The sequence below is a fragment of the Camelus dromedarius genome, chromosome 30, assembly GCF_036321535.1.
Source record: "Camelus dromedarius isolate mCamDro1 chromosome 30, mCamDro1.pat, whole genome shotgun sequence".
In the NCBI taxonomy this organism is placed as follows: domain Eukaryota; kingdom Metazoa; phylum Chordata; class Mammalia; order Artiodactyla; family Camelidae; genus Camelus; species Camelus dromedarius.
In genome coordinates, this window is record NC_087465.1 from 8338899 (window position 1) to 8351556 (window position 12658).

The following is a 12658-nucleotide window of genomic DNA, read 5'->3' on the forward strand; positions in this document are numbered from 1 at the left end:
TTAGCCAGCATTTCCTTATGTTACATATACAAATTTCATGACCTGATTTCTGGTGTACAACTTTGTGGAAGATACCTCTCTCCTCTCCTCCAGTTAGAAGTCTCCAACATGAAGTAGAATTTATACCTTCTGTGTATCCCCAGTGGAAGAGGTTTTGCTAAACTTCACTACTGCTGGCTAAATTATGTACACTTTTAATTTTTCAAGTACACAATTATCTTATAATATTGAATGAGCTTTTTCAAAATTACACCCAATAATTATGACAAATATACCACACTAAGATGTTAATAGTAAGGGAAACTGTGTGTGTGGCGGTGGTGGTGGGGGGGGGAGAGGTATATGAGAACTCTCTTTGTAACTTTTCTGTGAATCTAAAAGTATTCTAAAATGAAAAGCTTACTTTTATTTTTTTAAAAAGGCACAAAATTCTGATGTGAACCTCTAGCCCCAATCTCACCCTTAAATCCAACTGCATTTGAGAATTTGTGATACATATCCTTGTAAACAGTAGGGGTCAAGATCTCTGGTATACTTCTGGGGCACTTTTCCCTGAGGTGACAGTATTTATGGGTTAGCGTTGAGCTTAGGTAGACCTGGCATCCATTTCTGGCTCTGCCACTATCTAGTTACATGATTCGGGTTGGTTAACCTTTCTGCACTGTGTTACCCAACAGTTAAAAGAAGATAGTAATATTTGAGGGTTATTAGAAAACCTATATTTGAGCTTATTTATCTCTCTATATATATAGATATAAATTTACATCTATCTATATAAATATCTATATAGACATAAATAAGCTAATACTTGATGATGATTAAATGAACTAATAAGCCTGCCACACAGTAAAATAATAACTATTAATATTGTCATTTATAACATCTCATCTGAAATTAAGAATACAGTTAACTCTATCACCATCTAGCCCGTATTTTCTGATCTCGCCCACGTGCAAATCAGAGCTGGCTTTGATGAATCAAGATGCAAAGAACTCTCCCCTTTCAGTTCGGACAATGGAAAAGGACTCAAAGGATTCTGGGATCAGACGGGTCTGATGGGAGAAGCACAGGTGTGGCCAGAAAACCACAGTTAAGATCCTGCTTCTCTCCTTTACCTCCAGGACCCTACCAGGCGAATTATTTGGCTCCCTGAGGATTTTCTCATCCGTAAAAATAATGACAAAATAATAGCTGCCCCCAGCCCCCCAGTATCTTGGTGAAGATCATAGGAAACAATATAAATCTGTAAGACTGCCTTGAAATATTGAAGTCATTAATAGATAGAACGTCATAATCATTATTTGTTATTAAAGAATATTTTTTCCAATGATCATTCGTTTGTTTCTTTCCCCCTTGAGTTACTCCCAAACAGTGTGCTTAGAAATCTCTATGGGATTTTGCTGGAGAATCACTGCAAGCTTATAGTTCTAGAGTTATTATAATATACGCTCTCCTCCTTTAAAAAAGGTATTACAAGCTTTGCCGAGCTCTAGTTTTGTAACACCTCCTTTTATTCCAAAATCTCTCACTTGGACCACCTTTGCACCTTTTCTCATTTTCAGGATGTGTAACTGAACAAAATTAGGGGCCTGCAGTTCCCCTGAGCAGTTCAGGAGTTATAATCCACTCTGCATTATGTTCTTATTTAGAGCATGTCTGCTCTTTTCATGTGTGATACACAGAAAGAGCACTCCTGTGGGGTAAGGCAGACTTGAACTTGATACCAGCTTGGTTCACAAATAGTTGAAAAACGAAGGAAACAATAGAAACATCAGAGGGAGGGCACGGAGGTTAAATTATAATTTTGGTCACAACAATAGATGGCATTTACTGAACCTATACTTCCCAAGTGGTTTATATGCATTATTCAGGTGAATCTTGAAGAAGTAGTACCCAATGAGATTATTTGCTATCCATTTATTGGAACTTCAATTTTGTTTCCTTGCATCATCTTTTATTTTTTTGTCTTCTCCCTGAATCATGTTTTCTCCTTTCCTTTTTCCCATATTGGAAACCTGTCACTCTAAATCTTACCTCTACCCCAGGCTCTTCTTTCTGGGAAAACTGAAAACTGCTTACTTTCTTCTATCAGCAACCTCTCTTCTATCAGCAACTGTTCCTAAGAAGAATTAGGTCCCAAGTAATGGTTATCTGAACTTCATGGTGTATACTCATTGATTCTAAATGTATATTTAAAAACACTAATAGAAAATATTAGTGAGGACCTGAGAAGCAGAATCCTTATAATAAGTTACATAAATATAAAACAAGAGAGTTGTGTTTTTTCTTTATCTATAAGAAAAAGGCAGAATGCTTATAAAGAAAGATTCTCAAGAGCATTGGGAAAAAAAAGCATAAATCCATTAATACTATATGCATGGTGATGTGTTTCACGATCAGCCTGTGCCCCAGGGGGCTCTGTCTCCTAGGGTCACTCTCAACAAGAGAAATCATTTTTGTTCAGGAATAAGATACTCGTTTTTATAGCATGCTAAATTTCCTCTCCAACCTTGCTTGGTCATCAATGTATGCTGACATGTAAAATCTCTATTAAAAAAATACTCCTTTCCCTTTGCTCTACTAATTATGGAAATTCTCCTTCCCAGTTTAAAAACAAAAATGCAGTGTTCCTTTCATCCTTGTGATCTTTTTTCTTATAAAAATAAAAATTCAAGATATCTTTCTTTAAAGAAATTGTACTTAGAATAGATCTCTTTCTTTAAGAAGAAGACACACACACATATTCATGCCATGTGGTGCCCTGTAAATATTTAATTCTGTCCATCTTCCCTTTTCACATAGAGGTCATACTCTTTTGATAGACATACGATTGACCTGACTAGATGAAGGGGTTATTTGCTGTAGAATTGATTCATATAAAAATTTGCTTCAATCTGCATAAAACTGTCTATCTGGAGAAAGACAAAAAGTGCACCCTATTTTCTAGAAGATTAAATTCCCATAATGAGCAACACTGGCCTCTGCTGGTACCTGAGGTTGTGATGAATGGGGTCCACCTTCTAGATTGCTGAAGGCACTGCCTTTATTCAGGTAGATCTACATGCTCCTGGGATTGGGGATAGAGTTCATTTGTTGATGACAAGTCAGTGGTAAATTTAGGAGGGTTCCAGGAGGAACATCTCTAGCTCAAACTATGGACTTAAATGGACCCAAATTATAGCTCTGGAAATTGCCACTTCCTCTGCTTGAATACATTTAAACATGTCTGCTTTAATACCACAATTTTGAAATGATCTTTTCTTTCAATAGTGAGAAGTTGAGGATAAAAGGAGAGTTGATGAATTTCATCTGATTTTTTAAAGAGGAACAACAGTGTCACTCTTAAAATACAAATGCATATTCTTTAAAGTTTATTTGCTTTACTTCCTGGTATACACCATCAGATTCATAAAATGCAACTGAAATTACTTGAATATATGGGAAATGCAACCTTGATCTTCAGAGGAACTGTAAGTCTTCTACCCAGAAAATACTGTATGTCCATGTGAAAGCAACTACCCAGAACTTTATGCAAACTTTGTGCCTTTCTTCCCTAGTAATTCTGAAAGTAAAGATAAAATAAAATTTGTATTTTAATAATGCTGGGATTATTTTCTTTCTCCAAGCAAATATACGATTACTTTGATAATGTATGCTAAAACCAGCATGACTGAATAAGCTGGCCAGCTGTCTCTATAAGGCAAGTTTTCTGCTATTGCCTCTGCTCGGTCTTATCCCAGCCGGTGAGGACAATCTCTAGAACACTTGGGCCATTCTTCTTACTGCCGACTGGTGGTCACCACTGGTCAAGACCTGGAGGGCCTCTGCTCCCAGAAATTCCCATCAAAGAATCTGGAGCATAATTAAAAGGTAAAAAGTTGAGGCCAATGTGGGCTAAAAGATTTGCCCACATTGTCAAAAGAGGAAAGCAATTTACTCCTACATATAAAGACTTACTCCTACATTTGTCCAAAAGGACTTGGAATACTGTGTCGTCAAGGACACCACAGTGTGAACTGTCAACACAGAATGAACAGAGAACAATTCGTTAAGATGGAATTTAGACTTCAGGAATTAAAATTCATTCCCCTAAGGAGAGTGGTCTTATCAAAATCCAAAAAGGAGAATCACTGTCATCAAAAGCTCGTTGTTATTGACACACAGGCCTCCACGGAAATAGAAAAACACACATTTTTGAAATAATGACCATGTATATCTCATGAGTCAGTGATTATTTTATAAAATACTGACATTTCACCTGGAGTAATTTGTAGTTGTGGCTTTTTCCTTTTCTCTCTCTCACTCCTTCCCTTTCTTCCTTCCTTCCTTTTTTTTTTTTTCTTCCCCAAGTGTGTTTAAATCATGAATTCCCAGGGGAAACAACTCTTACTACATTTTTGAGAGTCATACACTCCAAGCTGTACAGAACACCCTAATCTCTGCTTGAAAACATAGGAATAACATTTTAGGGAAGAACAAATACATTTTGCGCACAAGTTGCTTCTCTGAAATACTCTTTTTTTCAGTCCCAAATACCTTTCTTGTCAGGACTGTGCAACAGTATTCGGAAAACATCAGCCCACCAGCAGATGCTCAGCATCAGATGACTTAGCAGGCATGAACTTTTTTTTTTTTTTTCAAATAAATAATTGCAAAGCTTTGGTTTTTTGCATACCTTACATAGTTAATTACCTAGGCCTTAATGTTTACATGCAGTGAGAGTACCTACCTAAACTACATAATTTATAATTGATGTAAATGGGTGTTTTTATGTCAATTAGGCAGCTGTGTCCTCCACCTCTTGGTAAACAGCTTTGAGTGATAAACTGAGTTTGCAGAGAGCTACCTTCTTTTCTTCATAACAGATAAAAATAAATTACCTAGGTAGATCAGGCTGTCCAATTGTTCTCTGGTGAGGTGGATGGAAAGTCCAGGCCCTTTCTTTTGACCTGTTGACTGCAGCAAATGGTCAATTTCATCACGCAGCACTGCCATAGCTTCTGGGTGCCGTAGAAGGTAATACATCGTCCAGAACATAGCTGAAGTGGTGTTTGTCACAGAGGCCCAGAGAAAGGATAAATGATGTGCTGGGAGAAAATAAGTGAAAAGGAAGATTAATAGCGTTTATTACACTGATTAGATTTGCAGTGTGCTAATTAAAAGATGTTAGGACACAGACCCAGCCAAGGATCAGTGCATGCTAATGAGGACCAATAGGCTTCTGAAGTCTAATTTTCTGCTTAATGAGAATAGTTTAAAATGTAATGTGTGTGTGAGGGGGTGGGGAGGAGGGGGATGAGATAAGAGGAGTAAATGCAGCTTAGTTATACTCTTTCTCATTATCACTGTTAAATATCTTGCATTACCACCTCAGCAAAAAAAAAAAAAAAATCAATTATCACAAAGGGTTGTTTCAGAGTAAAACATTTTATCATTAGCCAATTAGAAAGAGCATAAAAATTTTCAAGGTCGCCATTTTGTCTTTTTATTTCAAAGGTCTATTGTAAATTATTTTATTTTAGACAACTCATCATTCACAAGTTTCTTACCTCCTATTTCAATGTCCTCGGGTGTATAGTATTTCTCCAGGGTATCCTGCCTCCTTTGAATAATTTCTGACCATCCTTGTATTTTAGCTAAGTTTTCTGTTGTCAAGTGTTTTTTAAGTTTCATTCGAATGGATTTGATATTTCTGAGAAGCTCAATGGGCATGCCTGATACCAGTTGTGGGAATTTGTCATCAAATTTTGAAAGATCATCTCTTAATTCAGTAATAAATGTCTTCCTATCATCTGCCAGATAATTCCCATGTAGACTTGTAAATGTCGTCTCAAATATTACTGAGCTGCAGAATTTGAACAGGTCTGCTGTGTCCCAGCTTGTGGTTTTTAGGAGTTGGGGTTCAAAAACTTGTCTTAGACTCTGCATTGTGTTTTCCATGAGTGAGTCCAAGTGCTTCCCTTGTAAAAACTGGTAGGAGGTGTGAAGCTCGTCATTCATCTCATCATCCATTATCAACTTTTTGACGTCAAATACTCTCGTTACTATTTTATTACTGAATATTCGAAAGCTTAATTTTTGATTTTTTATCACTGGCTGGTACTGGAAAGGGTCCAGGATAAATGTGATGTACTTTCCTAAAATAAACAAATAAGAATATGAGCTTATGTGGTAGCAAAACAAAACAAAACAAGAAATCTGAAATTTGAAAATATCTTAATCAAAATTAGAAAGACCTTAAGAATTAACATCTGGAAAGGCTGAAAAATTTAATAAAAATCCATTTGATTCAAAATTCCGCTACGTCTCTTTTTAAAATGGGAGAAGGTGGGAAAAGTCTAGAAGCTTGAAGTTAAATATTGTGAAATTCTTAATGACTTTCAAAAAGATAATTTATTCTTCAAATTTTTATTTTAACCAAGTACCAAGATATTTAAATTATCTTTTAAATAGCCTCAAAGTTCCTTACTTAAACACTTCATTTTTTCCCCAATAATACAAACAGGAAACAAACAAACACCTCAAATTGGCAAGATGCTCCCCTATTCCTGATTATTTACACTTCACAAAGGGCTTTTTCATATTTAGTACTATCTTAGCTTTGATTAGATACAATAATTTTAATTCAAATAAATGAAGATGTGGTATGAAGCAGGTACTCACAAATGAATGTCTAATTCAACACTAACAACAAATCACAAATACCAATATTTTCATGTTTATAGATGAGAAAATAGTAGCTCAGGGAGATTTAATAACACATCCAAGGTCTTATACTGATTTGTGACTAAAAGAGGATTCCAAACTAGAACCCATCCATTCATGCTTTCACCCCTCCATTCATGAATTCATTCAACAGTTATTGACATTCAGATACTTGGTTGGATCCTTTTCCTTCTAAGATATAAAGATGTCAAAGAATCACTGTATTGTTACGGACAGTAATAGAGCAGAGGTGGGGACACAGTGTAAGGGAAGCAGGAAATGGCATCTGCTTCAGCCTGCCTGGAGTTATCAACAAGGGTCCTCTGAGGTGATGGCATCTGGTCTCATATGTCAGTCCAGATTTAGGGTGCTGGGTAAAAATACAGATTCCTGCCTGATTCCAATCCATAAGGTTTGGAGGTGGGACCTACAAGTCTCTCTTTCCGACAAGGGCCTCAAGTGATTCCATAAGGAGGCACAAGGAGGAACAGAGTCATACTATGGTCTGTCTCTCAAAACTGGCAGAGATCTTGGAGATTCCTAGTTGCACCACACACAGAAACTAAATTCAGTTTGGTATAAGATTTAGGATAAAGTTTTGAATAATTTTCAACCTAATCCTAGGAATAGGTTACATGTTTTTGGTTTTGCAGTTTTAAAACATAATTTAAGTTTTTAATGTAAATGAACATACATGTGCTATAATTTTTTTTCTACACATCATATGACTTGAATTTTATTCACCCTATTTCCCCTTAATGTATTTAATAAGGTGGTTCAATGTAGGAATGAGGGGAAAGCTAAGTGACTGCTCATTCTGGTCAGATCCCAAAGCTGTATTCATAAAGTACACTGGAATTTTTACCCCCCCGGGGAGAGACTCAATTGGATTTGGGCATATTTTATGACACTTGCTTTACCATTGCAGCTTAATTAAATAAAACTGCCAGCATCTGCCTGGCAAATAATTGAAAAAAAGAGTCAATTCTCTTATTTTGCAAAAGATATAATTTTAGGCAAGGCTGTGTATTTTCACAGGCGGTGATTCACATTTTTCTCCTTTCACTAAATGATTTTGCTAAATATCTTTACAGAATTATTATTATTATTATTTAGAATTCTTTAAAATTAGTCACTAACATTCAGAGAATGTATACAAGGTTCAGTCTTGTATAAATACATTTAAGACAATATTTTGAAATTTTTCTTACTGATTTTCCACATTCATCAAAACCTAAGTGGAAAGACAAAACTCCATTCAGCCATGGCAGCATTAAACTACTGGCCACTGGCCTACTGAAGGAGCGGTTTCATTTCTTTATGTAGAATTCATCACAAATACACATGTATTCCCTCTCTCGCCCTTTCTTTCTCTCTCCTCGGGGGTGAGGATATGGAACAAAACTATGAGGTTAATTTCAAATAAAAAGTAAAAGCTAATGTGGAAAGCTGTGTCTGGTTTTATTAATCACCAGTATTATTAATATTTTTATAAGCCAATTATTAATACTTTAAAATAAGCAGTTGTTGCATATAGGTTCTTTTAAGAAATCATTACTGATTGGTTTAAAGCAAACTGTAAATAAAATTCTCACTCTTTTCAAGGCTCTTCATACTTCAGGATCTGTATTTTCTTTTTTCTCATTCTTAATTTTCTTCAACATCAGGGCATTATGTTTTACCTACTATCTTTCCGAATAAGATGTGGATTGCTGAGTAAGACATTTTGATTTTCTAGGTTTTACTTTTCAAGTGGGTTTGGAAGTACTAATCACACAGGAGATGCTATCTGGCTTTCCAACTTTCAATCTTCAGTATAAACAATTTAAGCTAAGTTTTCCAAAATTAATATTAATTTAAACCATCTGTCCACCATCTGCTAATGTGAGATGCAAAACCAGAGTTTCTTTGTAATCCTTAATCAGGCAGTTAAGGAAACACATATACATTCATAAAATGAATTTAAATTTCTTAACAAAGGACATCTGAAAAGTTATTCTAAAGGCCGTGTATTCTTGGAGCAAAATTAACTTTTGCTCCAGTGTGGTTTCATGTAATGAATGCCAAGTGTCAACAGGCAAGTTGCCTAGTTCACAAAGCTCACAAGATAGAAACAATATCTTTTGCTGTGTTTTCAAAAGAGAAAAGAATGCTCTTGGCAGTTGATAGGAAATATTGATTTAAAGAATTTCAGGGTTTGCATTTGTCTAAAATATAAATGTCAAAATGAGACTCACTTGTGCAAAAAAAAAAATCATCCTTTTGAGCAGTAAATTTGAAATGGGGTACAAATTTTTAATGTATTTTTTGCCAATAATTTCATTCTCTCTCCTTTTCAGGAGCTGACTGGGCCTAAAGATATTAACTCCAGCATTCCTGAATAACACGCGTATGATCCTTTACTAACCTAACAGCCTTTACACTTCCTTCAAAATTACTTCTTTTAGGAAGGTGCAGCTACCTGATGCCAAGTATTTCAGACAGTTGATGCTGTACAACTGAGGGAATTCAGAACAACTATTTGACTATTTGGAATAGAAATGCCCAGTCAACAAATATGAGATAAATTTGAATTTTAAAGAAATTTTCCGTAACTATAAGCTTTTAGTGTCCATGTTTAGCTGGTTCTTCAGTAGACATTTTTTTAAATCTGAAGCTGAAAATATTGGTCGGAAGAGTGGACTATGAACCAACTTTTTATTGTACGAGGATGGCCACATTCCACGCTCCCCCTCTTATTAGGGAGATTTCACTAGCTGTTGACAATGATGTGCCCTGGTGCTTCGCGGGGGTGACATCCAGGGAAAATGACTCCGCTGCACCACCACACAAAACCAATTAGAGAACTATTTTCTGCGACAGGTCATGAATTTACGTGGTTTCCCATGAAAAGATGTACCTTTTAATTTCTTGATTAAGATGACATCCATGTCCCTTGAGACTTTGGGGGATGACAATCATTTGCTCATCATGCAAAAACATACACTCACTGAAATCATATTATAGGACAAGGGTGGAAGACTCTGTTCCTCATTTCACATTTGCCAAATGAGCTACTTTGCAAACTGATCATTTGAACCACATACATTAAAAGGATTTCTTGACAGGAATTTATTCAAACTCTAGAAAGAAGCCAAAGGAAAGTAGCAGGGCATATTCAACTACGGTTGTCTACCGGTTGAGTTTAAAAGCATAACCATGGTCAAATTATTTAGACATTAGGAATTCAGTAAGCGTCTCAGTATCTAAGATTAAGACATCAAGTGTCAGCAGAAATGGGTTGTTTTTTGAAAAGTGAATAAAATTCACTGCTTAATCATCTTAGGTTCTTTTTGTATAATGTATTAAAAAGGAAAACCGAAATTTTCAATAATTTGTTGTATCTACTCATTGGAACATAAGGTTTAATTTTTTCAGGTAAGGCTGACTTTTTTTTAAGTGAAGAATATAGTTTTATATTATGAAGCCAAAAGCTTGTTTAGAACAGAAGCACCAGCGATGGCCTTCATTTGTATTATAGTATCTCATCAGCTGTAAAGTACTGGGGATTTCCTCATCACATAGTTATTGTGAATCAATCAGCGCTGAGCTCTGAACTAAATGTTGGCAATAGAGGAGCTAGAAAGTAGTGAAGGGAAATAGACAAGTGAATTAGCAATAAATTCACAATTTATTAAATGCTACGATGGAAGTGATACTGGGAGTAACTGGAGCCTAGAAAGGAAGCATCACACATAGCATGGGGAGGGAAAGGGTCAGTGAAGGCTTTTGGGAAGAAGTGGTATGCGATGATGGCCTCAAGCGATGAATTCATGCCAGTCACCTTTCAAGGATGACTCAAAAAGAATAGAACAGCACTCTGGCAGGAAGAACCACAAGAGAAAACAGAGGCACAAGAGGGCACAGTGTGAGGAGGAAATTTCAAGCAACTTAGCGTATTGATGGGGCATTAAGCACATGGCCAGGAGTAGTAAGAGATGGGGCTGGGCTGGAGAGCGAGGTGGAGCCTGGGCCTTCAGGACCTTTATGAGGATCACGCTATATGCTACTATTTCTCCATTTCTATGATGTAGGATTTTTTTTCCCATTTAATTCTTCTGAAATCAGAGTGCATACAATTGCTGTTGGAAGCGACTTGCCAGCTGCCAAGCAAAGGAATAAGTTGTGATGAAACAAATACTGTGTGTTTCATGGGAGAGCTAAACTGTACTGACCATTTCTTCCAATGGATCGTTCTTTTCTCCCAATGACAAGGCAATGGTAGTTCCAAAATGAAGTTTTCTAGGTACAAAAGATTGCTTTGGATGCTTGGCAAAGTAATTACAGTAAGAAGAAATTACCCAAATTCCTTAGGAATAGAACATAAAATTCTAAAGCTGATTACAGAAGGATAAAAGGGGTTGAGCGAAGAAAGACCCATGTGTAAATATGACCCAGATGAGGAACATTCAGAGTTGGCAAAAGACCTAGAAGGTGTGGTGTCAAAAGGATGAAGGAAGAGAGTGTTTTGAGAAGGAATGAGAGATCTGGTTGTCAACCAGCTAGAGAGGTCCAGTCAGGTGAGGGCCCACTGCTGACCTCTGCAGGCAGAAGGTCTCTTAGAACTAAGCAACCAGGGTCAGTGAACGTAGGCAACGCTCCTAAAAAATCTGGATGCAAAAGAGAGAGAGAGGAAAAAAAAAAAAAAAAAAGAAGTGAAAAGTAACTAGAAGGAGAAGATAGGAAAGCTTAAGCATGGTTATAAGCTAAGGGTAAGGACCCAAGAGAGAAATAATGAAGATACACATGTGAGGAAGAAATAATGCAACACCAGCCCAGAGGAGGCAGGAAGTGAGGACCATGGGGACAGGTAAATGGATGGTCTTGAACATTCTTTGAAATTGGAGCAAAGGGGGAAGGACAGAGGTGAAACACAGGTACACTTGGTAGATACACAGGGATTTGGGTGAGACAGGGATGCCTTCAATGTTCTCAGGAAGGACAGGGAACTGTTACGAGAGCCCAGTGAGAGATGGAGAGCTGGAACACAGCCTTCCTGCCCTCCCACCTGCACACCCAACTAGAAGTCAGAGGCAAAGGGGTGTAGTTAATCTATGGTGTAATTAATGATCAGCCTTCCGGGATGTAGACTGGACAGATGAAAAGTGAAGGAAAGGAATGGCTAGCCCAGGAGATAAGCTGATAGGGAAGACTGTGTGCAAACGTGGCTACAATAAATTCCTTCTGACTTTCTACATGTGCCCCTTTGCAGTGTGGCTCTGCCACTCTGCCCAGGAGGGAGTGGACATCTGTTTTCCCCACCCTTGAGTCTGGGTTGGCCTCTGGCTTGCTCGTACCAATAGAAGGTGGTGGAAGTGAGGTTTTGCAACATCAGAGGCTAGACTTCAAGAGGCTTTGCACATTTTCCTCTCACCCTTCTGAAATACTAGCTGTCATCTAAGGACATCTTCCTCAGGATGAAACATCACCAGGCATGTGATGAAGCCACCTTGGGCCATTTAGCCTCAACCAAGCAGCCAGATGACTCAAGCCACACAAGAGACCCAGGCGAGACCAACTGTTGTCTGAAGGCATCAAGCTTGAGGAAGATTTGTTATGCAGCCGAGGATAGCTGATGCAGCTGGGTAGCATGGAGCTCGTAAAGGAGGATGAGCTGAGAACGTCCTAGCTTCTTCTCTCAGCCCAATGATGCTGGGATATGTAGTTATCCTGTGGTGGGCTTTTTTTTCCACCCTTGTTTTATAAACATTTTACTGAAGTTAGAATCATAACAAATATTTTTAAATTAAAAATACATTCTAGATCAGTGGTTGCTAGGGACTCAGAAGGGAGGGGAAGAGGAATGAATACGTGGAACACAGGAGATTTTTTAGGGCACTGAAACTGTTCTGTGGGATACTGTAATGGCAGATACATGACGTCATACATTTGTCAAAACCCAAGGAACTGGACA

At 37.4% G+C, this 12658-nt stretch overlaps 1 protein-coding gene across 1 annotated transcript in view; it reads right to left on the minus strand.

Moving 5' to 3' along the window:
- LOC105094653 (cytochrome P450 7B1) overlaps positions 1-12658 on the minus strand; it is a 153305-nt gene that overhangs the window by 18568 nt on the left and 122079 nt on the right. Inside the window, exons 3-4 of the mRNA XM_031441559.2 lie at positions 5550-6137; positions 4881-5087 (exon numbers count right to left, since the gene is read on the minus strand). Of these exons, the coding sequence (XP_031297419.2) occupies positions 4881-5087; positions 5550-6137 (795 nt within the window). The remainder of the gene's footprint in view (positions 1-4880; positions 5088-5549; positions 6138-12658) is intronic.